This window comes from Ipomoea nil, unplaced genomic scaffold (assembly GCF_001879475.1).
Source record: "Ipomoea nil cultivar Tokyo-kokei standard unplaced genomic scaffold, Asagao_1.1 scaffold0805, whole genome shotgun sequence".
Taxonomy (NCBI): domain Eukaryota; kingdom Viridiplantae; phylum Streptophyta; class Magnoliopsida; order Solanales; family Convolvulaceae; genus Ipomoea; species Ipomoea nil.
The window spans coordinates 452369-478387 of NW_017617233.1; the positions used below are offsets into that span (position 1 = coordinate 452369).

The 26019-nt window shown below is 34.5% G+C and overlaps 3 protein-coding genes across 4 annotated transcripts; 1 reads left to right on the forward strand and 2 right to left on the reverse strand.

The window, feature by feature from the left end:
- The first annotated feature begins 5020 nt into the window (after nt 1–5020).
- On the forward strand, nt 5021–10216 carry LOC109177825 (ATP-dependent 6-phosphofructokinase 5, chloroplastic). Its single transcript, XM_019327295.1, has 13 exons — nt 5021–5473; nt 5567–5657; nt 5874–5947; nt 6357–6468; nt 6843–6938; nt 7222–7323; nt 7417–7491; nt 7681–7821; nt 8245–8361; nt 8438–8542; nt 9284–9364; nt 9534–9662; nt 9762–10216. The coding sequence occupies exons 1-13, from the start codon at nt 5175–5177 to the stop codon at nt 9927–9929; spliced, it is 1590 nt and encodes a 529-aa protein (XP_019182840.1). The 5' UTR covers nt 5021–5174; the 3' UTR covers nt 9930–10216.
- A 2053-nt stretch (nt 10217–12269) lies between these two features.
- Nucleotides 12270–15368, reverse strand: LOC109177826 (cyclin-D4-1-like). Its single transcript, XM_019327296.1, has 7 exons — nt 14746–15368; nt 14242–14328; nt 14034–14132; nt 13740–13941; nt 13525–13649; nt 12632–12887; nt 12270–12529 (listed from the first exon to the last, which is right to left on the reverse strand). Exons 1-6 carry the CDS (start codon nt 15058–15060, stop codon nt 12675–12677), a joined length of 1041 nt encoding a protein of 346 aa, XP_019182841.1. The 5' UTR covers nt 15061–15368; the 3' UTR covers nt 12270–12529; nt 12632–12674.
- A 3571-nt stretch (nt 15369–18939) lies between these two features.
- LOC109177828 (14-3-3 protein 1-like) lies at nt 18940–24758 on the reverse strand. 2 transcript variants are annotated; one of them, XM_019327301.1, is made up of 5 exons: nt 24127–24758; nt 23452–23574; nt 23052–23168; nt 22859–22909; nt 18940–18951 (listed from the first exon to the last, which is right to left on the reverse strand). In XM_019327301.1, exons 1-4 carry the CDS (start codon nt 24607–24609, stop codon nt 22889–22891), a joined length of 744 nt encoding a protein of 247 aa, XP_019182846.1. In that variant the 5' UTR covers nt 24610–24758; the 3' UTR covers nt 18940–18951; nt 22859–22888. The 2 variants fall into 2 exon arrangements, with proteins under 2 accessions (XP_019182846.1, XP_019182845.1); XM_019327300.1 differs by lacking the exon at nt 18940–18951 and having other exon boundaries at nt 22726–22909; nt 24127–24757.
- Between the last annotated feature and the right edge of the window lie 1261 nt (nt 24759–26019).

Genomic DNA, 26019 nt, shown 5'->3' on the forward strand with positions numbered 1-26019 from the left:
CTAAAGAGTGCAAAAGGAAGGCATCTGAAGAATTCAGGGAGGTCAACCGGGTGGGGCATACCCGTCTCCACATCATACTAGTATAGGAATTTTAAAAAATGTTACTCCTTATTTCTATTTTCAAAATAATGAAATCCCTATGGACTAAGGATTTAAAAATTTAGTTTGAAAAACTTTTGTTAATCGGCAATCGGTTAATCGAACAAAACTTCAGTTCGATTAATTCGGTAATACAACGTTCAGTTTGATTAGCGATTAAAATTTTAACAATTTTGGTTGAAACGGTTCGGTTAACTGAATGTATATTCCTATCTAATTGTGTGAACCTGAGAACCTGTACACACATTTGATGTACACACACTTGATGTTGCATCATCCAACGAATGAGAACATGGTGCACGAAAAAAGTCAACACAGAGCAAGGTGCACAACGTGTGTGCATTGTGTTATAGATGGCATGCACCGTCCACTAATCTAGATAAAGGGTCCAAATTGATTATCAGGTTCACATATTAATATAGGTTCTCACACACACACACACATATATACATATGGATTCAGGTGAGATTATACTCCTAGGTAAAATGTGATGATTGATATGATCCATCCCTTTTGATAGATCAACGATTGAGGTTTGCTGATAAATAAGATCAAAATAGAAAAAAAAAAAAAGAAAAAAAAGAGTGATATTTGTTTTATAAAATATTACAAACTTGAAAATTTGTAATAATTATAAAATTGATCTCATTTTTTTTTTTTTACTAAAATCATCAACCATTGATGAATCTTGATGGGTGGCTAAGATCAGTATATATATTGGGATGGGTTAAAATGAGAACAACCCCCCTCTTATAAAAATTGAGGATTTATCTAGTGAATGAAAGTCTCCGTTAGAGTCACAATAAATGAAATTCTTTTTTTTTTTTTTTTTTGCATAGTACCAAGGAATTAGTCTAGTGAATGAGAAGTTTTACATAAGATTTGCATTCAGTAACAAGGTGGGGATTCGATTACTGTCCAATATTAAAGGTTTGAATTTGAGTTAGCCTCCTTGTTTGCACAAGTGTTGATTCATAAAAATCAAGATATAATTTGACAAAGTTAGAGAACCTTAGTTATAAAAAAAAAAAAGAGCATAGAGTGCATTTGGTATATTAAGTACCTAATTTGTCATCCAACAAACTAAGGGCATCCACGGCAAATTACGGTCTACACAGTTGTATGGACCACAGAGCATTCACGACGTCGTTTTGATGTTAAAAAAAAAAAATCCTTTGTTTCGCGCGAGTGTTAGAATAATGAACATTTTGGGATAAGATAATGTATTTTATGAGTTAGAATAATGTATAATGTACTTTATGTGTTAGAATAATGAAATTTCTGGAGCAATTTATATCCTACACCACGGCGCGCGTTGCACTATGCGCCCAGATGCAAAACGACGTCGTTTTAATTATTTTTTTTTTTTTTTTGAAATTTCCCGCCCCAGTGAATGGCAGTAGTTTTTTCTTTAAAAAAAAAAAACCGCTGTTCAAGAATGTACATAATGTTATACTAGAATACACATAATGTTATACATGAATGTACATAATTATATAGCAAAATATACATACTCTTTTTAAAAGATAATACACATAATCTAACATAATACATAATAAACATAAACTTTTAACACAATACACATCAACTCTTAACATAATACACACAAATTTTCTGATTCGGATGTACATAATTGTATAAAAAGAATGTACATAATTGTATAAAAAAATACACATAACTGTATGAACCAATACACATAACGTTGTGAACAAATACACATAACGTTGTGAATAAATACACATAATCTCAGCAACTTCCTACAGCGCCTCCCAACACTACCCCAAAACGACGTCGTTTTGGGAGGCGCGGCGCACAGTGCTATGTGCGCCGTGGTGTAGGATATAACGATTGAATTTCTGGGGTAAGATAATATATTTTATGAGTTAGAATAATGTGTTTTATATGTCTTTGAGCCTGATCCACACACTATGTGAACCACGATTCACACAATAATGATTGGGCATCCACTTGATGGGCCATAGGTTCAAATAATTTTCATTGGGCCTAATCTAGTTGGTAATAGATCTATTGAGTGCATATAAATTATTGGGTTGAAACTTTAAGCCCATTATAGGTGGGCCAATCTTCAGTTCCAACTATTAATATCTCAATCTTTATTATCATGTTGCAATCTGATCTTTTTAGATATTGACTCATCCATATTCACACAAATTGCAAAAGTTTCCCTACTTTAAATTGACATCTTAAAGAATATGATGATACCAACTTTTCAATTTTCGGCTGCAACTCTCTTACTCACATGATATGTCATGGATTCCATATTCTTGTAGTACTCCAACCCATTTTGTGGTACATTGCATTAATACTTATGGAGGGGTGAATCGTGGTAACTCTACTAACCAATGAAGGCTGACAATAAAATCTTTATTGTCATGACGAATTGTTGGTAAATAAACACAATAAAGATTTTATTGTATAAAAAATATATTAATTGTACTGAGTAAATGTTAATTATTTACGTGAGTATAGTATTCGAAACATAATACATGAACAGATAACGGTTGCTTTGTATCAATGAAATTAAGTACAAGTTATAGTCAATAATAATGATGGTAGGGCTTTTAAAGAAATGCATGGATGGAAATTAAGTATAAGCTATAGTCAATAATGATGGTAGGGCTTTTAAAGAAATGTATGGAGTGGATTTTTTGTTTGTGTGAGAGTGAGAGTGCGTGATATGATTTAGGAGAAACTAGGGAAAAAAATCGGTTCTTCTACTAAGTTGAGTTTTTTCACGATTTTTTAGAGCATCTCCAAGGGGGGTCTCATATCTGCAAATTCTAACGCCATTTTGTCATTTTGGCAAAATTCTGATCTTCAATGTGTGTTTGCATAACGCCATATCGTCATTTCTTTTGGCATTAGTGAACAGTGCCGCACCATATTTGGCGTGGCACTGTTCATTCACGCCAAATGGAGAATGGGGAGAAAATGGACTCTTTTGCCCTTCTTTCTTTTTCTAATTACAAATATATCTTTTATTTGTTTTATATGTAATTTTTTATTTTGTTAAATACTTATATTTAAAGTTTGTATAATGAAATAAAAATTATACCATTTTAAAGATCTCATTGAGACGATCGAAACAAGACTAATATTGAATATATATTAATTAAAATTTCGAATATATCAAACATAACTAGAACATAATAAAAGTTATTATTGTGGAATAAATTAAATTTTTAAAAATATTGTTAAATTCGATTTTTTAAAATAATTAATGTTATAAAAAAATTAATGTAAATAAAATTATTATTTACATTACAAATTATATTTTATATTAAACTAATTAAGTTCGAACTAAATTATATTAAACTAACTAAATTTGAACTAATAATTGAAAAATAAAATTGTTTTAGTGTAAAAGTTTGGTGTTTTGATGTTTTGGTGTAAATGGGTTGGAGATGAATAAAATTTGGTGTGAAAATATGCTGAGAATATTCCTTCTGATGTGACATTTACTGAAAAAATTTGGTGTTTTCGAGTAAGATGGGTTGGAGATGCTCTTAGACTGAAAAAAGAAAAGTTGAGAAAAGCTCGCACACCTGTTGTATGCATCAGGGTGGTTGCCAAATGGAGATTACCCTATTTTTCTTTTTTAATTCACTTTATCTACTTGGAACCCAAAAACTCAATAATTGACTTTTTTTTTGCTCTATTTATCTTATTTTTCTCTTAGTTACAATTTGTTGACAATTACTCCGTAATATTTTATGTTGAATATTCATTATGTCATGTAGTATTTCTATAAAGTAAAATAGCAACGTCTTTATTTGGTTGATGCTATAGGAATACTTTTTCGAACTCAAAATGGAGTGTGATGAAATATATTCATAGAGAAGTTAATCAATATGTTAATTGAACTGTTATAAATCATTCGTTTCTATTTATTGGCTTGTATGTGTTTGATACTTCACCTCAGAGAATCAAAGCGATTGCTTTTTATTATCTAGTCGGTTCTATTAAGCCAATATATAATCGGTGTTGTTATTTATTTTTCTTTATATTAAAAAACAAACTATTTTTATTTATTTTAAAATATATAGATTTTATACGTCAATACTATTTTAATTAGTAAAAAAAATTGAATCAAAACAGTTTTAAACCACTCTTTTTTATTTATAAAAATAAGATATATAAAATGAGATAAATAAAATAAAATTATACTTATATATACACACACACACTATTTCAAGGCTTTTTTATTTTTATTTTTTTTTTATATAGTATCATTTTTGGATTAGAATATGTTTTCATGCCAAGTCACCTACTCCCGGATCCTACCTAACTAAGCCTTCCTAACTCCCAACTCCACTCAAAATCTAATTAATTTTTATTTATTAGACAAATTATTCTTTCATTATTATTTGCTATATATATATATATATATATATATATATATATATATATATATATATATATATATAATGTTACGAAATTATTTTTGTAATCATTAATATTACAAGTTATCATAAGTCGTTAATGTTTCTTATAGACAAAAGATATTAAAGCAAGACTAATGCGATTTTTATGGAGCGTTTTACACGAGAAAGAAAGAGAAAATTGTGTGACAAAAGAAAAATAATTTTGACATTTTTTTAAAATTTATTTATCAGATTTTCAAAAAAAAAAATTAGACATGTCTACTAGGCTATTGGAGTGATCGTCAAATTAATTTTTCTTTTTTTTTTTCTTTTGCATTCCATTAAAGCAAAAATAAAATAAAATAAAATAAATGCATAGTATAATTTCCTAGTTGATACATTCAAAAAAAAAAAAAAAAAATTTCCTAGTTGATATTTGATTGATATAATTGTCTTAGTTTGAGTAGAATTTGAATGAGTATGAGAGTTATTTGATATTGGATACAACACGAATAAAAAAATAGTTATAAATATTTAATCGGGAGTTGAAAACGATTATTTCACCGGCCTCCTCTCGTTGTCCGTCGCTCTCCGATCTCTTCTCTGTCGTCTTCCTCTCCGTCTGTCACTGCGTATATATATATCTCTCTCTCCTCATACTTTCGTTTACTAAGCTTTGTAATTTTCCCTATGGAGTCGCTTTCCTCAGTGATCGGACCGAGAACAGTGCTGCCGCCCGCCAGGAAAGCTCACTGCCGCCACAATCATCTGTTTTCCACTCCGTTGCGGCGGAGCTCGGCGGCGAGCCGGAGACTGAGCGCCGTTCGAGTAAAGGCGGCTGAGAGTGCGAAAAGCAGCATTGACTTTAGTGATCCTGATTGGAAGTTGAAGTACCAGAAGGAGTTCGAGTCTCGGTTCAATATCCCTCACATCACCGATGTCTTCCCCGACGCCGTTTCGTATCCCTCCACTTTTTGCCTCAAAATGAGGTAAATTCCTGGCCTTTACATAGTATTTCGTTGTTTAATTTTTTAGTTATTTGTTTTTTATGGGGGATCTCCACATGCACAATTCTATTTTAGGACGCCTGTAAGTGAAGAATTTGCACAAGGGTACCCCTCGGATGAAAAGTGGAAGGGATACATCAATAATGATGACAGAGTGCTTCTTAAGGTGTGTTTCTGTTCTGTTTCTATTGAATTTCCAATTCCTTATAGCAGTTAATGGTGTCTACTCATCATTCCGTTACATGATGTAATATTTGTTTTCCATGTAATCTGGAAATAATATTTGTTGGGACTGAATCTATTTTTATTGTCATATTCTCATTAAACTCTCAAAATTATATTCCCAATTGCCTCTGACTAATGAACTTATGCAATGCCTCAGACAATCTATTATTCCTCTCCAACATCAGCTGGTGCTGAGTGCATTGATCCTAGCTGTACGTGGGTGGAACAATGGTAAGCTTCACTCTCATGCTAAGATTGTATGACATACCAAAAATTAGATGCTCTGTTAGACTTGAAGCAGTAGATTGGTTTGACCTGAAGTGGAGGGATATTATATGCTATCAATTAACTCATCTATATTTATATATATCTTGTGAAACTTGAAAGTGAAAGCATTGATGTCATGTTGAAGATAGATAAGGAAATGGGTGCTGGCACAATTTAAGAAAAAATGTTCAAAACTTTCTGCTTCTGTTTAGCTCAAAATTAGTTAACTTGTCAGTGTTGGGAAGAAAAGTGCTGTAACAAAATTGGTCGATGCTTAAATTGGTTTTTGTTGATGTATCTTTCGAGATTCCAGTTCTATATTTCTGATGTGGGAATGCAATTCTTTGTTTTATTGATCAATATCTTCACTCAGGGTCCACCGTGCTGGTCCTCGTGAGAAAATATACTACAAACCTGAAGAGGTGAAAGCAGCAATTGTAACTTGTGGCGGGCTTTGCCCTGGTCTCAATGATGTCATCAGACATGTATGATATTTACTATTTCTGCTTTACTGTTCTTAATTGATTGATTCATGTATGAGTTTTATTTTCTGAATTCTTTGATTATCTATCTTTACAACCAGAGCTAAAGCAGTAGTTATTAAGTGAAAAGAATTTCATCTATATTTTTATTAGCCCATTTGTTTCGTTGCTTGGTGACAACACTATATAGGTGCTTTTGCCATCCCTATTTGAGTGATTATTTTGCATTTAATTGTTTTATATGCAAGATAAAACTGATGCATGATTTGTGATCATCTCTGAGACGAGAAATCTATGCTAGACATTTCCTCCTATGCAGCCATATAACAGTCAGATTATTAAGTTGATTATTATTATGTCCACTATGATGGCTGCAGATAGTCATTACACTTGAGATATACGGTGTGAAGAAGATTGTAGGAATTCCCTTTGGATATCGTGGCTTTTCTGATGAAGATCTTGCTGAAATGCCTGTGAGTACTCTCTTCTCGGTGTTGTTTCTGAATGTTATTTACCTGAGCATTGCTATCCAATCAAGAACTTACTGTTGATAGTGATGAGTACGGATACTTTTACTGCTTTCAAAACATATCTTCAAGTATGGTAGATTTAATTTTATGACGCACTACAAGTTTATAGAAATTGTCTTAGATGTTGGATAAGGACCCTAAAATAGGAGTTGGTTTATGTTTACATAAAGAAACAGTTTTTTTTTTCTTTTTTTTTTTTTCAAAGAATTAATTTCTTGATATCCAGCTATCTAGGAAAGTGGTTCAAAACATTCATCTTTCTGGGGGAAGCTTGTTAGGAGTCTCACGTGGAGGACCTACAGTCACTGACATTGTGGACAGTATTGAGGTGCTTAATAAACTTTCTGATGAGAAATATGTTATTTCTACCTTGTAAGATATGATTTTGTTGAGTAACTTTGTCTTTTCTACTTGGTTTCAGCAAAGAGGAATCAATATGCTCTTTGTGCTAGGTGGAAATGGCACACATGCTGGCGCTAATGCTATCCATGATGAGGTTGTTAACCTACACTGAATTCAACTCAATCTTGGATAAAGTTCTTGTAAATTTTTAATCCGTGAATAAACAGGGAATTTTAAATGTCCATCTTTTGGAGTATGGTGATCCTTGGCTGCCACTCTTTTAACTTTGATAATACCAGAGTTTACTAACTGTTTAGTTTGCCTTCCTTTACTTGATGTTCAGTGTCTTAAGAGGCGTCTAAAGGTGGCTGTGGTTGGTGTGCCGAAAACCATAGACAATGATATTCTGCTCATGGATAAAACTTTTGGTTTTGATACCGCAGTGGAAGAAGCACAGAGAGCAATTAATTCTGCTTACATTGAGGTATTGACCCATCACCATCTTATATAACAGACTGTATCACTTGCCACGAATATCCTTCAAGCTTTTCAATTGTTTCTTGTTTTCCTATGCTTTGTTTCCATACTAAATGATAGGATTCTCCTGATTTCATTCTGTTGACAATTTCATACAACTTTAGTTCTACGCATCTAACTATGATTACATTCACTAGTTCCATAATACAGTTGAAAGATCAATTTAGTCATGTCTCTATGCTATCCCACAAATTACTCAATTCATTTTTAAAAAATAAAATTCTGTCTCTTGAACAAAGCCCAATTGACCTTATGGTTTTGAAGTGTGCTTTCTTTGTCTTTAACAACCATTTGGGCCTTTTGATTAAAGCTGTACATTGTAACTCTTTCCCACAATATTTTGAGTTGGGGTTTGCTTCTTTTTTGACAGGCTCATAGTGCTTATCATGGTATTGGGGTTGTGAAATTGATGGGCCGTAGCAGTGGGTATATAGCAATGCACGCATCACTAGCTAGTGGCCAAATTGATATATGCTTGATTCCAGAGGTATGCCTATTATATACTCTATTGAAAATAGTATCTATAGCTCCATTGGTGAGACATCTTTTATTGCAATTTCCAGGTACCTTTTAATCTGCATGGACCTCATGGTGTACTCAGACATCTAAAGTATCTTCTTGAGACGAAGGGTTCAGCTGTGCTCTGTGTTGCAGAGGGAGCTGGGCAGGTGAACTATTCTATGCTTTTATTTCTTTTTTGTCCTTGGTACATGAGATACCGTGTCAGATGAACAGTATAACTTGGTTTTCCATTAATCTTGTGATGTTCATTGTTCAAGATACATAGTAAAATTCTGGGGGTGTCCCTATCCTGTCATATTTTATTTCCACTGGTTTGGCCATGGAAAACGGAACTTTGTCTTGCATGCAAAGGGATATAATGAGAATAGAATGAGAGGAATAATCTATCCCCTCATTCAGAGAATAACTTTGTCCCTCACCTTTTAGGGAAGAGAATTTATGCAGAAGGTTGTCTGCACTAAGGATTCTGCAGAGATTTCATTTATCTTCAGCCCATTAATATTCGATATGCATTAGTACATAGTAGGTAGGTTAGGTAATTGACCTTACTAAATTAGTACCAAGCTTACAAGCAAAGATGAAGATCAAATCATCTGCAACAACTACTGTTCTACTGAGTAAAGCTGATCTTGGACAAGATACATTAGCAAAAGAATATTTCTGCTCAAAGTACCAATGGAAAATCTCAAAGTTTCTGAAATATCTTTTTTTTTCCCTTGACAAAAGAAACAGATAATTTATTTATTTATTTATAGTTTTTCTTTCCATTCAAGCTTAAGGAAGGATGACTGTTGGACCTCATATGTGATCTACTAATTTGCTTTTTTTTTTTTTTTTTTTTTTTTGAGGCAATACTAATTTGCTATTTAATTCAACTTCCTTTGCAGAGTTTCCTTCAGAAAACAAATGCCACAGATGCATCTGGAAATGCTGTGCTTGGAGACATAGGTGTTCATATACAACAAGAGGTTAGATGTTGCACCTGTGTCGATCTTTCTCTCTTTGATATCCATTATTTGATGTAATAGATTGGTGTTGCCAAATTTGAGGCATGCAGTGTTATTATGCAATTTCCTTCTCCATAATGCAATTTTGATAGATAAAGAAGTATTAATGCTCTGCATAATTTCTTGCCAGGTAAAGAAGTATTTCAAGGAGATTGGAGTCCCGGCTGATGTGAAATACATCGATCCTACATACATGATCCGTGCATGTCGTGCAAATGCATCAGATGGAATTCTCTGCACCGTTCTTGGTCAAAATGCTGTAAGTCCTTTAACCTCCTCCTTACTCGATTCGGTGTTGTGACTCGACTCAATATATTTTGTCTTTTACACCGTTTTATGATTTTGGTGGTCTTGTCAGGTTCACGGGGCATTTGCTGGATACAGCGGCATCACGGTGGGAATATGCAACACTCACTATGTCTACTTCCCGATCCCAGAAGTAATTTCTCAAGCAAGATGCGTCGACCCCAACAGCCGCATGTGGCACCGTTGCCTAACGTCCACAGGCCAGCCCGATTTCATTTAATTTACTCTGCAATTCGATTTATAGTTCAGAAACCTTAAGTCGTTTCCCCATACTGTAAATTTGACCGTGTCGGATCGTCCCTGTCCCTGTTGTTTAAGAAATAACAGCAAACAGGTAGCTAGGAATGCCATTTTTTTTTCCTGTCAGCAGTGAATACTGAGAGGGTCTGAACAATTGTCTTAATTTTTTCGAAGATAACATACATGTGGGAATGCATTGGTTGGTTCATTGTTGTATGAGTACTCCGTATTCTATTTATGAATAAATGCAAGTTTTGTACTATGTTACACCTGAATGTACTGCCCTGCCACTGCTAAATTTTATGTTTTTCTGATGCTTATTAAAGGAATATGTACCCTTCTATGCCTAAGTCTGCATTACTCAAAAATGCGGTTTAGCTGGCAAATAAACACAAGATAAACTAGACTAGGTTGTTCATAATGTTGTCAGTTTAAACTGGTCAACTATGAACAACCTAGTCTGGTTATTAAGCTAATTGTTCAACCGATTCGACTATGGTTGTCCCTTAAGCATAGTATTACTTATAATGATTCATTAGATGTTCATTATTCATCATGATGGATTAGATGTTGATTATAATATAATATTCATGTTGATTATATTTAAATGTCCTTTAAATTTACTGTAAGTTATTCTATGAAGATTCCCGATCTTCCCAATTGAGTAATCATATCCTGACACCATAGCCAACTGTGCGGTAAAAACTTGAAATTGACTGGTCAGCATGAACCAACAATGCCTGACAAGTCATTACTTTTTATTCCACTTTTTTTACCTTGCCCACTTTTCAGTTGTACATATTTTTTGTACCGAATGCCCATACAACTATTTGAGTGCTTTTGGTTTAAATTATTCCATTATTCTAATTTATATTTTTTTATGGGAGAAATTATAAATTACTGTGTTTGAGACAAACTCACATAAGAAGAGAAGACCTTATAAAATGTTAGCAAGAATTGAACTCAAAATCATTTACATAGAGTTTAAGTATACTTTCTTTACTATGCACTACTGAAAATTATGGAATTTTCGACCACCTGAAAGTGATATTAAATCAAGTTGATACCAAAAAGTGGTCGGAAATAGCAACAAAAGTTTTTTCGGATACCAAAAATGATCGAAACAAAACTTTTGACTTGATTTAAGATCACTTTCAGGTGGTCGGAAATTCCATAATTTCCAGTAGTGATGTTACGTTAGATATTTTCACAATGTCATATGTAATCATGTCGTATGTTGAATAAAGTTGGATAATATATATGGTGAAAATATAAATAAAAAGTATAAATTTATCAAAAATATAAAGTTCGATTACGACATCTCGTATGTGGTGATAAAAATTAAGAAATTGTTTTATTCCCATATGGCATGCATATACTATATAGGTGTGTAGCTTTATTGGGATCTCCCAAAATCAGAGCAGTTTGAATGGCAAATATTTTATAATCCATTTCTACCATGCTTACCTGTTACAGTCAAAACGCCAAACGTTGTACCACCTTTTTTTAATCTCCTGTCACCTTCTAATAATAATGGAATAAAACAATGCGGAATAGATGAAGTATAATTTGTATATCAAAAATTGCGAGTGCAATTTTTGCAAGCATTTCTTGGTTGAGTTTATTGCACAATGTATTGTTAGTACGGTTTACATTTTATCTTGTGATTTATGAACTATTACACAGACAGAAACTAAGTAATTGTCGTTTTCCTCCTAATCTCTTCACTGACACAATACAATTACATTATTATTATTAGTAGTATTAGTATTAATATTAGAGAAAATTTCACTTTTCATCCCTAAATTATAAGGTAATTGTAGAATTCGTCCCTGAGTATTGATCATGCCCATATTTTGTTCCTAAAGTTATCATTGGTAATATAAAAGATAAATTATGAACATTTAATATGTAAATTGTGTATTTTGAACCCGGGTCCACCTTGTAAGGTGGACCTGGTCCACATGGTATAACTACTGAATGAAAATCCTATTTACCGGTCAAAGATGGGTTTGTGAGCCTGGACCATGCTCCAACTGAGGGCATTATTGTCAATCACCGTGAAAACTTCAAAAACAAAGCTTAACGACGTCGTATACGATATAATACGCCACAACGTTGACACCCAGTTTCCCGCCATTTTTGAAACTCCGTTGCCAATAGTACCCCTTTTATGATTTGAAGTCAATTTTACAGTACTCAATTTTCATTGCAGAAAAAAAATTTTAATCTTTTTTTTTTTTCTCAAATTCCAATTTTCTGTCTATTCTTATAATTAAATAAACATTAAAAAAAAAAAGTGTATACTTCTACCACAACATAAAACTCATCAAAATTTCACCTTTTTGTATTACTATGGTTGGTTGACACCTCAATGTTTTTTATTATATAACAGTAATAATAATAACAATAATAATAATCATTATTATTATTAACAGCTGGTAATGATGGGACCCATCTCTACCCTCCCCCCCAATTCTCATTCCTTGGGGACCTTCCTTGTCTGTAAGTCTTTTTCACTGCCACACCAAAATTCCCATTCAACCAAAACTTATTTGGCCATAAGGTGTGATTTTGCAGCTGCCAAGGAAAAAAAAAACATTATATGACTAAACAGACAAAAACCATATTTCATGCTCCTAATAATCTCCAAAAGTCCCCTTTAAAGATTGGTAGTATTACTAGGAATGTTCGGTGGTGGTTGTGGAGTTTTCGTCGCTACTAATCATTTGTTGTGTTGCGTTTCCAGTCTTCTTTTCTTGGTGTCCGGGGTGGAGGTCGATGAGCTCGGGCATGACCCGGCTGTCTGCTCGTCGCTCAAACACGCTGCTTCCAAGACGCCGTTTGGGCTTTGGGGTATGGAGCTGCCACTACCTTCCCCCGCGTTTCCCTTCAGTTTCAGGTTTTGAATCAGCTCCACGCATTTCGCCAGCCTCTCCTGCAAATCCACAAATCCATTCTCAGTTGTTTAGATTGCTTGATAATGGTGGATGATCAAGATTTGGTTTTTGATCAGATGATATGTAATGATTCTAGGCAGGACCGTCCATTTCTAGTTGCAGATGGCTATAAAGATTCGGTTTTTATTGAGCAAAAGGTGTATTACAAACAGCAGATGACAATAAAGATTCGTTTTTTTAGCAAAAGGTGTATTACAAACAGCAGATGGCTATAAAGATTCGATTTTTATGATATTCCAAACAGTTTTAGCAAAAGTTGAGGTTTAATTGCATCATTATGTCCCAAAGTCCATTTCTAGTTGCAGATGGCTATAAAGATTCTATTTTTTTGATATTCCAAACAGTTTTAGCAAAAGTAGAGGTTTAATTGCATCATTATGTCCCAAAGTCCATTTCTAGTTGCAGATGGCTATAAAGATTCGGTTTTTATGAGCAAAAGGTGTATTACAAACAGCAGATGGCTATCAAGATTTGTTTTTTTTTTAAAAAAAAATATTCCAAACAGTTTTAGCAGAAGTTGAGGTTTAATTGCATCATTATATCCCGAAAAAACTGAGAAATAACATCATTATTATATCCCAAATAACATTATCTTGAAAAGGTATTTCAAGATACCTTTTGTGTTTCTTGGGTGAAGGAAGGCATTGCCTTGATAACGTCTATTGCTTGCGTTTTCCCCGAAACGAATATGGCCACGGCTGCAGCTACCTCGGAAGGCCTGAATTCCAAGAAGTCGATTCCTGCAATCCCGTTCAAGCAATCAAATAACAATTCAAAGAGTTTGGAACCCGAAAAGATCATGGAGAACGAAAAGAGAGGGCACCACCGACCTTTTATCGTGCTCAAAATAAGACGCATTGATCTGGAAATCACGTGCAGTGAGGGTAACTGATCGCCATTGATCTTCCTCAGGAAATAGTCTATGAACGAACAAGGCGTATATGCCAGCATTCTCCACTTGAGCCTGCTCAACACGAGAAGTTCCATTTTCTGTATGGTTTTACCATCAAACAGAAACTTGGGATCACCCACCTGTTCCAATCGATCAAAAACGAACCATTATCCAACCCGATTCGTCGAATAAGCATAATACATTAAACTGATTAAAAACAGACAATCTTCACCTGTAAATCCACACTCAAAGGCACACTGATCTCCTCCAGTTTAGCTGCTAGCGATAAACACGCCACAGCTAACAATTGCACTGCCCAAGTTTTACTTCTCTATGAATCCCAAGAAACGAAGAATTCGAGCCATAAATCAGTCAAGAAAATCACCATTTCAAGGCCTTAAACACAAACTACCTGACTATCAGAACAGATAAATACTTACTGGCAGTTCATACATTGAGAGAAAACGATCCAAGTAATTCATTGATAGGCAAAAACTAAACTCTCCAAAGCCAAAATGGGAATGAGCCTGCATAGAATTGACAATTATGGAGCATTAAACACTCAAAAGAAGTCTCTTGAATCTCCTTTAGGGTAAGAATTAATAAAAGCTATGAACTTTATCAATCAAAATGTCACCTAAACTAAATCAGAGATTCAATCATCAAACCATCAACATGTTTCACCAAGTAGAATAAGCATCAAAAAGATAAAACATGAACTGTTCAGCTAGCAAAAAAGACATCAATCTGTTTAAAGAATTCCCATTTTCTGGAAATCCCTCAAAATGAATGCCAAAACCAAGAGTTCAATGGTGCTTGAAATGGAAGGAAATCAAGTGCTCTCTTGAAAAAGAAAATCAGTAATAATAACAATAACAAGTTGGAAAAAATTCAGAAAAAATATAATTTGAGAATGGAAAAGAAAGAAGAAAAATCAAACCCACCTTCCAAATCCAATCAAGAGCCTCTCTTCTAAGGGTCAAATCCAATTCCCCAGTTCTCAATCTGCTGAGATAATCATCTGCAGGCATATGCTGGCTCTCCCTCCCCACCATCAAGCAAAAGCTCTCTTCACTCAAAATTGGAAAATCAATTAATGGGTCTGATCCACCATTGCCAAAGATCAAACCTTCACCACCATTAGATTGATGGGTTTGCCTATCTGTGGCAACAGAATCAAGATCATCAAAGCACAGAGCCCTGATGGTCTCTGTGCAAGGTAGGTCTGAGTCTACACAATCATAGCTGTTGTCAGCCATTAAAGCCACACACACCCAAAAAAAAAAGTAAAAAAAAAAACAACCCAAAAAAAAAAGATGCTTCTTTCACTATGCTCTGCTATCAAAATCTTCTCATCATCACAAAATTTAATTCATTTCCTATGTCTAAACGATTACTGCTCTCAATTTGCTTCTTGGCCTTCTTGGTTTTACTTTTTTCTTTTATAGAGAAAGAGAGTGGAGAAAGGGGGATATGAAGAGATGTGGGGCTGCACTCTGGAGTCTGTTCCAAGGAGAGCTTTATGTAGGAAGTGAACATTTATGTTTAGGGTAAAGGACTTCTTGAGGAAGAGAGGCCTGTTCACTCTTTTTCATTTCTAAATTCTAAGCAAAAAAATATTTATTTTCCTCTCTAAATACAATAATAAAACTCTTTATTTTCCTCAGTGCCTAACCGCACCACTGAAAAATAAAAATAAAAAAAATAGAAAATCGTAAGAAAAATATAGCACGGAGTAAAACAGCCAGAACGTTCTACTTACCTTCTTGATTTAAATCGATCAACTATATAAGCAATCTAAACTGGTTTATCTCATTGTCGTCTCTTGCCAGCTAAAGTCACAAATGAAATTTACAAATATACATATTCGAATAGTGATTGGGTTTTCGTCATCACTAAAAAGAAAAAAAAAAAAGGAATAAAGTATATACATTTGATTGTGAATTTTTTTGGTCACCTAAAAACATACCAATTCCATTATTTATATTATTTAATATATTTATATAAAAAAATGTAAATAATAATAATTATTGGGGAGAAAATAAGGAAAAATCTTGGTCATGATATTCTACAAGATTTAGGGATAGAAAATGTAGGCGTAAATTTAGAAGTTATAATAGATACTGCTCTTAACATTTTTATACCCTTTCTAAATAAATATTTAGAAGTTATAATAAATATTTATTTACTACCTTATAGTAAATATTTATTTATTTAGTACCTTATAGTAAATATTTACTTTTTCCTTTGAGTGCATTATTTTCATTTGTTAGGTGTATATTATTCTTTATTTGAGTGTATATTGTTACTTCTTTGGGTGCATATTGTTCCTTCTTCAAATGCATGGTTTATATATCTTCTAGTGAATAATTACTTTTTTCTTTGAGTGCATTAGTTTCTTTGTTTCAGTGTATATTGTTCGTTATTTGGGTGTATATTAGTTCTTCTTCGAGTGCATGATTTATCTTCTAATTAATATTTAATTTTCTTCTTTGGTTGTATTATTTTATTTCGTTGGGTGCATATAGTTCCTTCTTTAGGTGCATATTATTCTTTATTTGGGTGCATATTGTTCCTTCTTTAGGTGCATAACTTTGAAAACTAAATGAAGATAATTGCAAGAAGCGTGTTTAAAAAAAATCCTTCATTATGGGCAATTGATCTAGATTATATCAACGGCTCAGATCTCATCTCATTTTTCATCTGAGAGTTATTTCGCACGTGAACCATCCCCTATGTGTGGTAAGATCATTGTCTTTGATTTCTCCGATGCTGCGTTCGCAGGCTTTAAGCCTTTAACCATCTGTTCATAATTACTTTCTCAACCGACTAAAGCACAAAGAGCCAATAACGCCTCCAATGAGGTTCAAACTCACAACCTCGATCTCCCATATGGGAGTCCAACTCGGGTGCCATCTGAGCACAAGGTGCTTGGCATATCTCTTAATATTTAGTTATTTACATTTGTTTGATGTTCCTTTTTTAATTAAACAAACTTATTTCATAATTAAATATAAATAACAAAAAAACTAATCAAATTCTGTCACATTATTAATAAGAAGTAAATTTAAGCGGAGAAGGTAACACTGGCGCCCTTTTACCCTTAAGCACATAATATTGGATGTTTTTGGCTAATGGTTGTGAATTGTTGATAGTGAAAGTCAGAAGTTGATGTGTGAATGGTTAGTCATTAGTCAATGAACAAAACTGAGCGAAGTTATGGAGTGCGAGTAGTGATGGGGTAATAATGATTCTTTTCTGTTTTCTGTCAGAAATGATTTTAAAGCAATTACATTTATGGATTATTGAATTATTTAATTTGTTACATTATAAACCTAATCCCTCCATTATTGCAAAAAGTAAAATTCCAACTAAATGCACTACTCAACAACCACTATATGATGTGTGTGTGTATGTATGTATATATATATATATATATATATATATATATATATATATATATATATATATATATATATATATATCGAGACACAATTCAATTAATTAACCAATCTAAAATAAGTTGAGTGATATTATTTTGTACTTTTACAATAACAACATGGTGAAGGGTTCGAATATTATCACTAAGGACTTAAAAAATGATATACATATTTGATTTTACTATGAGCACTAATGTACAAGTATTTGCGAGCCTGTAGGCCAGTTGCTCTAGGGTAGGAATGTGTATGTATGTATGTACAGGGATTGAATATTGTGAAAATGATCGTCTAGTTTTTCAATGTGAGAAGATTGATGACTCTAAAATAAAGGGTAAAAGGAGAAAAATAATATGTCATTTTGATAAATATTTTAATATTTAAAGTGCATTGCGTAAAATTACAAATGCGCTCAAGAAGTTGCACTTCACATATCATTATATACATTTTGTAGTTTTTATTGATACATTTGAAATATTTATCAAAATGTTACTCTATTTTTTTAATACTTTAGAGCCATTTATTATTCCCAACTATGATAAATTCACAATTTTATATGAATATATTCAACAATGACTTTAATTTCTTACCCAAATTCATCAAGAGTATATTCATTTATTATATTTATAATATTTCCATTTGAGCATTTGCTTAGGTGGTAGATATGTTCTTAAATATCTTTATTATCATTAGATATATTCATAAATAGTTTGCTCATTAATATTATTGTTATTATATTAATTATTATTGTGGAGTATTATCATTGTAGCAAAAATAACATGAAAAAATGGTTCCTCTAAACACTAAGTCTATTGCATGTATTGAACATCAAATGATATCTTAACACTCTTGTTATGTACTTTATTTTGTCGCATATTTTGATTTATTCCAAAGAAAATAATAGATCACGATTTTTATTACTCTATTTCTATTTCTATCAATAAAATCCTGACATGTGACGAGAATTTTACACTTTAAGAATCCTTGTATCATTTTCTTTTGTGAAATGAAAAATTATTGAGAATTCATATCATGGATAATCAAATCAGGGGCATAAATGTTACTAAAATAGTAAAACAAACAAAAAAATTAATTTACGTACCCTACTAAGGAAATTGGGAATCCAAATTAGCAACTTGTTTTTTTTTTATTTGTTTAAATAATAATATTGCATTTTCTTGGTATTTGCTACTCGTTAAATGAGACTAATTATTTTAGTTGATTCTCAGTTAACCCCTACTTATCAATTCTGATCTCATAAGAGCATTGGTGCACCGGATGACCCAAAGTTTAGCACATAAGGTTAGGACTCAAAAATTCTTAATTAGACGAAACTATAAAACATTATTACCTTTTTATTACAAAAAAAAAAAAAAAAAAAAAAAAAAAAAAAAACCATATTTCTTCATGCATCATTATCATCATCACGTGTAGGACTGCAGCTTACACATATTCAAACCTTAATATCAGCCTTCCCACCCTTCTCGATCTAAGCTCTATTATTCTATAAAGAAAAAGAAAGAGAATTGAAGATGATGATATATATATATATGGAGATCAGATGGGGTTTGCAAACACCAACAAAGCTTTTCTTGGACTTATATATGCATGCATGTCCATGAATTGACGCATTTCAGTGGTCCAACAACTGTCTCTCATCTTTTTTATTTTATACTAACTACTCTTGCTTCTTGTTCTTATTTGAGATTCGAGCTCCATATATAAGATTGGGTGTTTCCCCTAGCCCCTAGCCCCCACACCCCCCTCTCAAAATGTGTATGACACTACTAATAATTCAGGGGCAATATATGTCACGTTTTGAAAATTGAGGGATAATATTTACACCACTAATAATTCAGGGTAACATTAATGATTGATATTGATATATAATATATGAATGGTCTACTCTACTGTATACGGTCTTATTAGGTCGGTAGTGGGCTCGGATCGTATGTCTAGTCTGCTTGTTGGTTTAAGTCTTTAGTCTCGAGTTACGTGACAGTGGGTCAGAGGTCCCCAGGCTAAAGATCAATTAGTAGAAAATGCCCAAAAGTCCCCCTCCCCTGCATTTAATGTGGTATTTATATGTGGAAACGGGGAACAGGTGCCGAGCTTTCGGCATGGCTTGCACGTGAAGTTCATGCAGCGATGCAGTTTAGGGGCGTAGCGGGCCTAACCATGTGGAGCTAGATTCCTGGTTCCTCTAGGCGCGATCCCCCACGTCCAATCATGAGAACTAGGTCGGTAAGAAGTCCCGACCTCCGGGGTCGAGGCGGAATCGCTAATAACCGTCTTTAACCTGCCTATCCCGACTTAGCGCTTGCTGCGGTCAATGTTGAAAAAATTGCTAAGCGCCTAGGCAGGCGCCTAGAGCGCCTAGGCGGGTGCCTAGGAGGCCGACTGCCTAGCGCCTAGGCGCAATTTTTGCAACACTGACTGCGTACAAGGTCGGGAGGTTGCCTGCTTTAGCCCAAAGGTGGTCGGGCCAGATTCTACTCGGGTCGGGGGTCGAGACTGACCAAAGCCCATGAATAGCTCGAAGGCAATAATCCCCATCAGGCATATTTGTGAGGGGCATAAATTATAAATTTTTCTTATTTCTTTGTTGAAGTTCGTCAATAATGATTATATTTGAATGCTCAAATATTTTCATTGGTAACCTATTGTATATTGGAGAATCAACCCTTCAATACTTCTAGCGATGAACAAATTAATTTTTAAGAAAGATGTGATTTACACATGCCTTGAATTTTTCATGTTATTGTCGTGACTAGAATTTTAAAATATATTTCAAACTAAATTTCCTTACAACCTCACGCTATTTGTTTCTATATAGCGAGCGAGCAACTCAACAAGTCATAAGCCAACAATTTTGAAGTTTGACCTTGGACTGAACTCAAATCAAATTTTGATCAAATGACTCACTAGTGGAATAACACTTTTGCACTCAATAGAGACCATTGGAGTGTTTTTGTTGGGTGAACTGAAATATTATTAAAAATAGGTATAACATTTGTGTTGCTCCTCGAACATAATGTCCCAACTCCCAAGTTACGGATTAAAACTCTTCACGCTATGATCATGAGTCATTGGTACAAATTATAGGTTCGACAATTGAGTAAGCTTGCCCGTCGGCGTTGTCTTGACAGTTCAACTTTTTTTGTTGTTGTGTCGATAAGATTAATGCTAGTATAGCTAGCCTAGTACATGGTCGTTCAGCTGTTGGAGGACCACATAAATTATGGCAAAAGCTACTAAATAAAAACCATCCACCCATACCTCTGCACTTCCTCAACACGTACAACTCAAGCATATATTAGCTTCTACTGCGGCATGCTAGCCTGCTGCTAGTCCACAATAAGTGCTCAACTCTTTTTGTTTCTAATGGGTTGGGTACTAGCGGTTTGGTGCCTCGACTCATTTTAATTCGTAATTCCATGACGTGCTTACCTATTTTTTGAGGAATTGTTTGGACACTTAGGCCGGTTCCCTAGCAATTCTCTTCTATGATTAGTTGTGTTGGATGGCTTTTGATTGCACAAGTCGTAAAATCAACCCTTTTAATTCTCCTTATGGCCCATTCTAGTTCGTTATTGGAGGACATGCTAACCTATTTTTGAATGAAACATACTAGACGATTTGGTTACTTAACAATTCTCTTGTTCTTTGTTCGATTGTGTTGGCCGACTGTCAACTGCACCCGTCGTAAAATCAACTCTTTTAATTCTCCTTATGGCCCATTCTAGTCCGTGATTGCAGGACATGCTAACCTATTTTTGAAGGAAACATACTAGACGATTTGGTTACTTAACAATTCTCTTGTTCTTTGTTCGATTGTGTTGGCCGACTGTCAACTGCACCCGTCGTAAAATCAACTCTTTTAATTCTCCTTATGGCCCATTCTAGTCCGTGATTGCAGGACATGCTAACCTATTTTTGAAGGAAACATACTAGACGATTTGGTTACTTAACAATTCTCTTGTTCTTTGTTCGATTGTGTTGGCCGACTGTCGACTGCACAAGTCGTAAAATCAACCCTTTTAATTCTCCTTATGGCCCATTCTAGCTAGTCCGTGATTGCAGGACATGCTAACCTATTTTTAAAGAAACATACTAGACAATGATCTGGTTAGTTAACAATTCTCTTATTCTTTGTTCGATTGTATTGGCCGACTATCGACTGCACAAGTCGTAAAATCAACTCTTTTTATTCTCCTTCTGGCCCATTCTAGTTCGTGATTCCAAGACATGCTAACCTATTTTTCAAGGGAACAAACTAGATGATTTGATTCCTTAACAATTCTCTTGTTCTCTGTTCAATGTGTTAGCCTACTGTCGATTGCATAAGTACGTCATAAAATCAACTATTTTTATTCTCCTTTTGGTCCATTCTAGTATGTAATTCCAGGACATAGTGACCTACTTTTGAAGGGAACAAACTAGACGATTTAGTTCATTAACCATTCTTGTTCAATTATGTTAGTCGACCGTCGATTGCACAAGTTGTAAAATCGACCTCTTCGTTTTTCTCTTTCATTCTGCAACTCTACTACTAATTAATTCTATAATATCAATTCCAAAACCCTTACTTATTTAATTTTTTTACTCCGTATCTATTTGTAATTTTTTAAGATTGGATATATTGAAAGAAATACAATAATATAGATGAAATCTTCTTGGCATCACGTTGTGCGCCCATTTAGTATTACAGACGATTCTCCCTAGTCTATGTAAGATGCTTAAATGGGAAAAGAGATTATTAAAGTTGATAATTTGATTTGTTGTGTTATCCATATATGTATGCATGTGTGTATGTTTCTATGTACGTATATATGCATGTGTTTTAGATTAAGCCAATGAAGGGCCTAGTCAGCCTAACCAAGATATCATGGATCAGGGTAACATTATTGACTCTAGTTCATTTTTTTTTTTTTTTTTTTTGGTGACATTTTTGACTCTATTTCTGATTATATACATGCAGTTAACATTCACTTATAACTAAATTACATAATATGTTAACGGTGTACGTAATCTAATCTGGACCATAATTTATAATGCACATGTTGAACCCTGATCCATGATATAATTTGTGAAACAACAAATAAGTCTAGTTACACAATGCAATAAATCCAATTATACTGTAAATTTAAGTTTTTAATCGAAACGTAGCATATCAAAGATTATGTCCACTAAGTATATACATATACAGTTAAACTACAACCCAATGAAGTAGCTCAAGTTACAAATGAGCTCTCTTTGTGGAAAAAGATTTTGGGATAACCCGAATTCGATTCCCACAGGTGACCATTCTCCCGGGCCAGCTCCATAAAAAAAAAATACAGTCGATATCGAGTTATTCACCATATATACATATTCTTAGAGTGACAATGCAACAAAAGAGAGATTTGGTGGTTTGATCTTATCTGCAGATAGAGGCATTGTGAAGAGATGGAAGAAAAAGAGAGCAAAGGACAAATAATGGAAACAAAAAGACAACACAACCAACAAACACTCAAAACTTAGATTTCAAACCAATATTAGGACAAAGAAAATCAACACAAAACACACAAGTCATCACTAGTCATATATATATTTAGTCTGCAGATTATAGACTTGAGACCACATCCGATCCATCGAGAAGTGATTCAACTCAAGCATCGCCCGTCTGATCCTGCATCCAATCACAAAAACGGAGAAGTTATTTAGTTTCTTGTTTGAACGTCGGGCAGTTAATAGATTGGCATAAAAACAAGTCCAAATAGTCCTATCCCTGCAAAGGTATACCAATAAGTTCTCGTTGAGTTCTAATTTACCTGCATATCAGAAGTCCAGAGAGTGAGATTATCCCTCAAAAGTTGCATGATGAGCGTGCTATCCTTGTAGGACTCCTCGCCCAAAGTGTCCAGCTCGGCAATGGCTTCCTCAAAGGCCTGTGTATAAACGGAAAATATACGATAAGCTAGACACCTTCGAATAAAAACAATTTCAGAGACATCTTAGATTTGGTGTTTGGCAGTTCAAATTCCCCATCGATAAATCGATAGGAATAGACGTGGGTTCTAATTGTAACCAATAATGTTACACATTTCGAAATCGAATTAAAGCTATCAAATCATTTAGGACGAAACTAAAAGATAGCTTATACATTCAGCCATTCAGGAACATAAAAAGAAATTATTGAAATAAGATCGATAGAAGTAGAGATTGACTAACCTGCTTAGCCATGCCGCAAGCCTTTTCCACTGCATTTAAAATCTCATAGTAGAATACCGAGAAGTTGAGTGCCAAACCCAACCGTATAGGATGCGTAGGAGCAAGATCAGCAACTGCAACATCCTGAAGTACGTCGTATAGCCAGAAACAAAAACCAAGAATTAATGATAGTTTCGAGAATAGATGTGGTTAATGATATCTCAATGTTGTTTAAGCGACCAAACACCCTTACAACCTTATTGTCACTGTTAGCTTTTTTTCAGCGTAAACTGAAAATCTCAAAAACAAAATCGAATCTTTTGCTGTTTCAAAGATCATATATGGAGATTCGTGTTCGGTTTCAATCACCCTCATGGAACAAATTTGTCAATTACATCAACTAAAAAGGGCTGAACAGTACACCTAACCTTAACCAACAGGGTAAATTAAAAGACTTCAGACATTATATGCAAACACAATCCTTAATTTGATAATTTCAGTCAAAAGAATCAAACTTTACACACCCATCCTAACAACAGTTCAATCAAAGATCTTTAAAAGACTAATCCAATAACCTAAACATATATAACTGAAACATTTTTGGTGTTTCCTAAGTTCCCTTACCTGAATTCTTAATCAATTCTCATGAAGTATAGAAAGGGAAGTTAAAAATAGAAACTTTAATTTATTATATACCTGAGCAGCTTTATAAGCTAGCATAGTCTCCTCGGCGGCTTCTTTGCGCTCATTCCCAACCTTAAACTCCGCTAAATAGCGATGGTAATCGCCCTTCATCTTCAAGTAGAAGACTTTGGGCTCGGAGGCGGCGGCGGAGGGGATCAAGTGGCGGTCCAAGAGGTTGAGAATTTGGGCGCAGACGGCGGAGAGCTCAGACTCGATGACCCTGGATCTGTAATCCTTGACGAGTACGACGTGGTCGTCGTTCTTGCGGCTCTCCTCCTTGTGCTCTATGGAGGAGACGATCCGCCACGCCGCCCGCAGCGACCCGATCACGTTCTTGTACGCCACCGACAGCAGGTTGCGCTCCTCCACCGTCAGCTCGGAATCCGCCGCCAGCTTGTCCATGAATTTCACCATCTCCTCGTACCGCTCCGCTTGCTCCGCCAGCTTCGCCATGTACAGGCACTGCTCCCGGCTCAAGCTTTCCGGCGTCGTCATTGCGGCTAACTCTTTCTCTTTCTCTTCTCTGGGAAATTAAACTCACTGGAAGAAAAAGGGTCGAGTTTTTTAGAGTAGGATATGACGAGGCGAGACAGTTGGTACTTTGTATTCCACGTTGTATCGTTAAGGCTTCTTTGTCTGTATACGGATAAGGACGGTGACGATTTTAGGCGTAGATGTTCTTACTTCTTAGGAAGTGTCGACCAATCGCGAGCGTGTAGACACTCGATTGCCTTTTTATTTTTATTTTTATAAATTATTGGTAAATTTACTCATCTTACATTAAATTAAATTAATAAAAAAAATGAAAGGGGCTAGGAGGAGTTAATTCCAGCAATGGTCCTCCGACTATATTGGTTTTTCAAAATTAGTCCTCGATTTTTAATTTGGACACTTTACATCTATTGATTTTCAATTTCTTTCAAATTGAGGTCCTTCCGTCAAATTACGGTAAATTGGACTTTAAATGAAATGGTAAAGTAGTCGTTTCATTTGCCTAATGTATAATTTTTCGTATTTCTCCCTTGTATGCGCGACTTCAGACATCGGATTCACTTAATTACTTAATCCCTAAATCCACTTGAAGAACAAAATTTCATTAGGGATTAAGCAATTAAGTGAATCTGTTGTCCGAAGTCGCGTATACAATGAAGAAATACGAAGAATTATATATTAGGCAGATGAAATGACTACTTTACCCATTCACTTAAAGTCCACTTTATCGTAATCTAACGAAAGGACCTCAATTGGAAAGAAATTGAAAGTCAAGGGACGTAAAATGTCCAAATTAAAAGTCGGGGACTAATTTTGGAAAATCAATATAGTCAGATGACTATTGCTGGAATTAACTCGGCTAGAAGTGGAGAAATGAAAGGGTCTTCAACCGGAAAATAATAAACATAAGACAAAAAAGTTACTGGATTTACATGCAAATAAGCGAGATTAATAAAGCTTTTTATAGGGCAAATAGAGTGGTGTCTCAAAGGACGGGTAGAAGCTGGAAACTGATTAGATGGAATAAACCACCACCAGGTTGGATCAAGAATATTAATATTGATGGGAGCCATAATCCTAACACGGGCTGGGTTAGATGCGCAAGCATAGCTAGAGACGAGTAAGGAAACTGGGTAAAGGGGTTTATACAAGGATTTGGTAATTGCTCAACTGAAACTGCAGAAGCTTGGACATTGTTAAGAGGCATCCAAATGGACAAAACGATAGGCAGCAGACAAAGTTGCATTGAGAGTGATTTCAGAAATCTTGTGGAGGCGATCACCTAGGGGCTAAGGTGGGGAAACATCATAGACAACATAATCAACGCTTGCAGACGAGAACTTGCAGAATCGGGCGTTTAGCACCTGACGTTTGTTGCTAGATATCAAAATCAAGTGGCTGATTTCCTTCCAA

Bases quoted from the DNA above. Each gene is read 5' to 3' on its own strand.
- LOC109177828 (XM_019327301.1), bottom strand. From the start codon at position 24,609: ATGACGACGCCGGAAAGCTTGAGCCGGGAGCAGTGCCTGTACATGGCG. The intron at 23,575-24,126 runs GTATATAATAAA...GACGTACTTCAG, and splicing joins TAGCTTATAAAGCTGCTCAG to GATGTTGCAGTTGCTGATCT. The intron at 23,169-23,451 runs GTTAGTCAATCT...GTTTATACACAG, and splicing joins CTTGCGGCATGGCTAAGCAG to GCCTTTGAGGAAGCCATTGC.
- LOC109177826 (XM_019327296.1), bottom strand. From the start codon at position 15,060: ATGGCTGACAACAGCTATGATTGTGTAGACTCAGACCTACCTTGCACA. The intron at 14,133-14,241 runs GTAAGTATTTAT...TGGGATTCATAG, and splicing joins TCTCAATGTATGAACTGCCA to AGAAGTAAAACTTGGGCAGT. The intron at 12,888-13,524 runs GTATCTTGAAAT...GTGGATTTGCAG, and splicing joins TCACCCAAGAAACACAAAAG to GAGAGGCTGGCGAAATGCGT.
- LOC109177825 (XM_019327295.1), top strand. From the start codon at position 5,175: ATGGAGTCGCTTTCCTCAGTGATCGGACCGAGAACAGTGCTGCCGCCC. The intron at 6,939-7,221 runs GTGAGTACTCTC...CTTGATATCCAG, and splicing joins AAGATCTTGCTGAAATGCCT to CTATCTAGGAAAGTGGTTCA. The intron at 8,362-8,437 runs GTATGCCTATTA...TGCAATTTCCAG, and splicing joins ATATATGCTTGATTCCAGAG to GTACCTTTTAATCTGCATGG.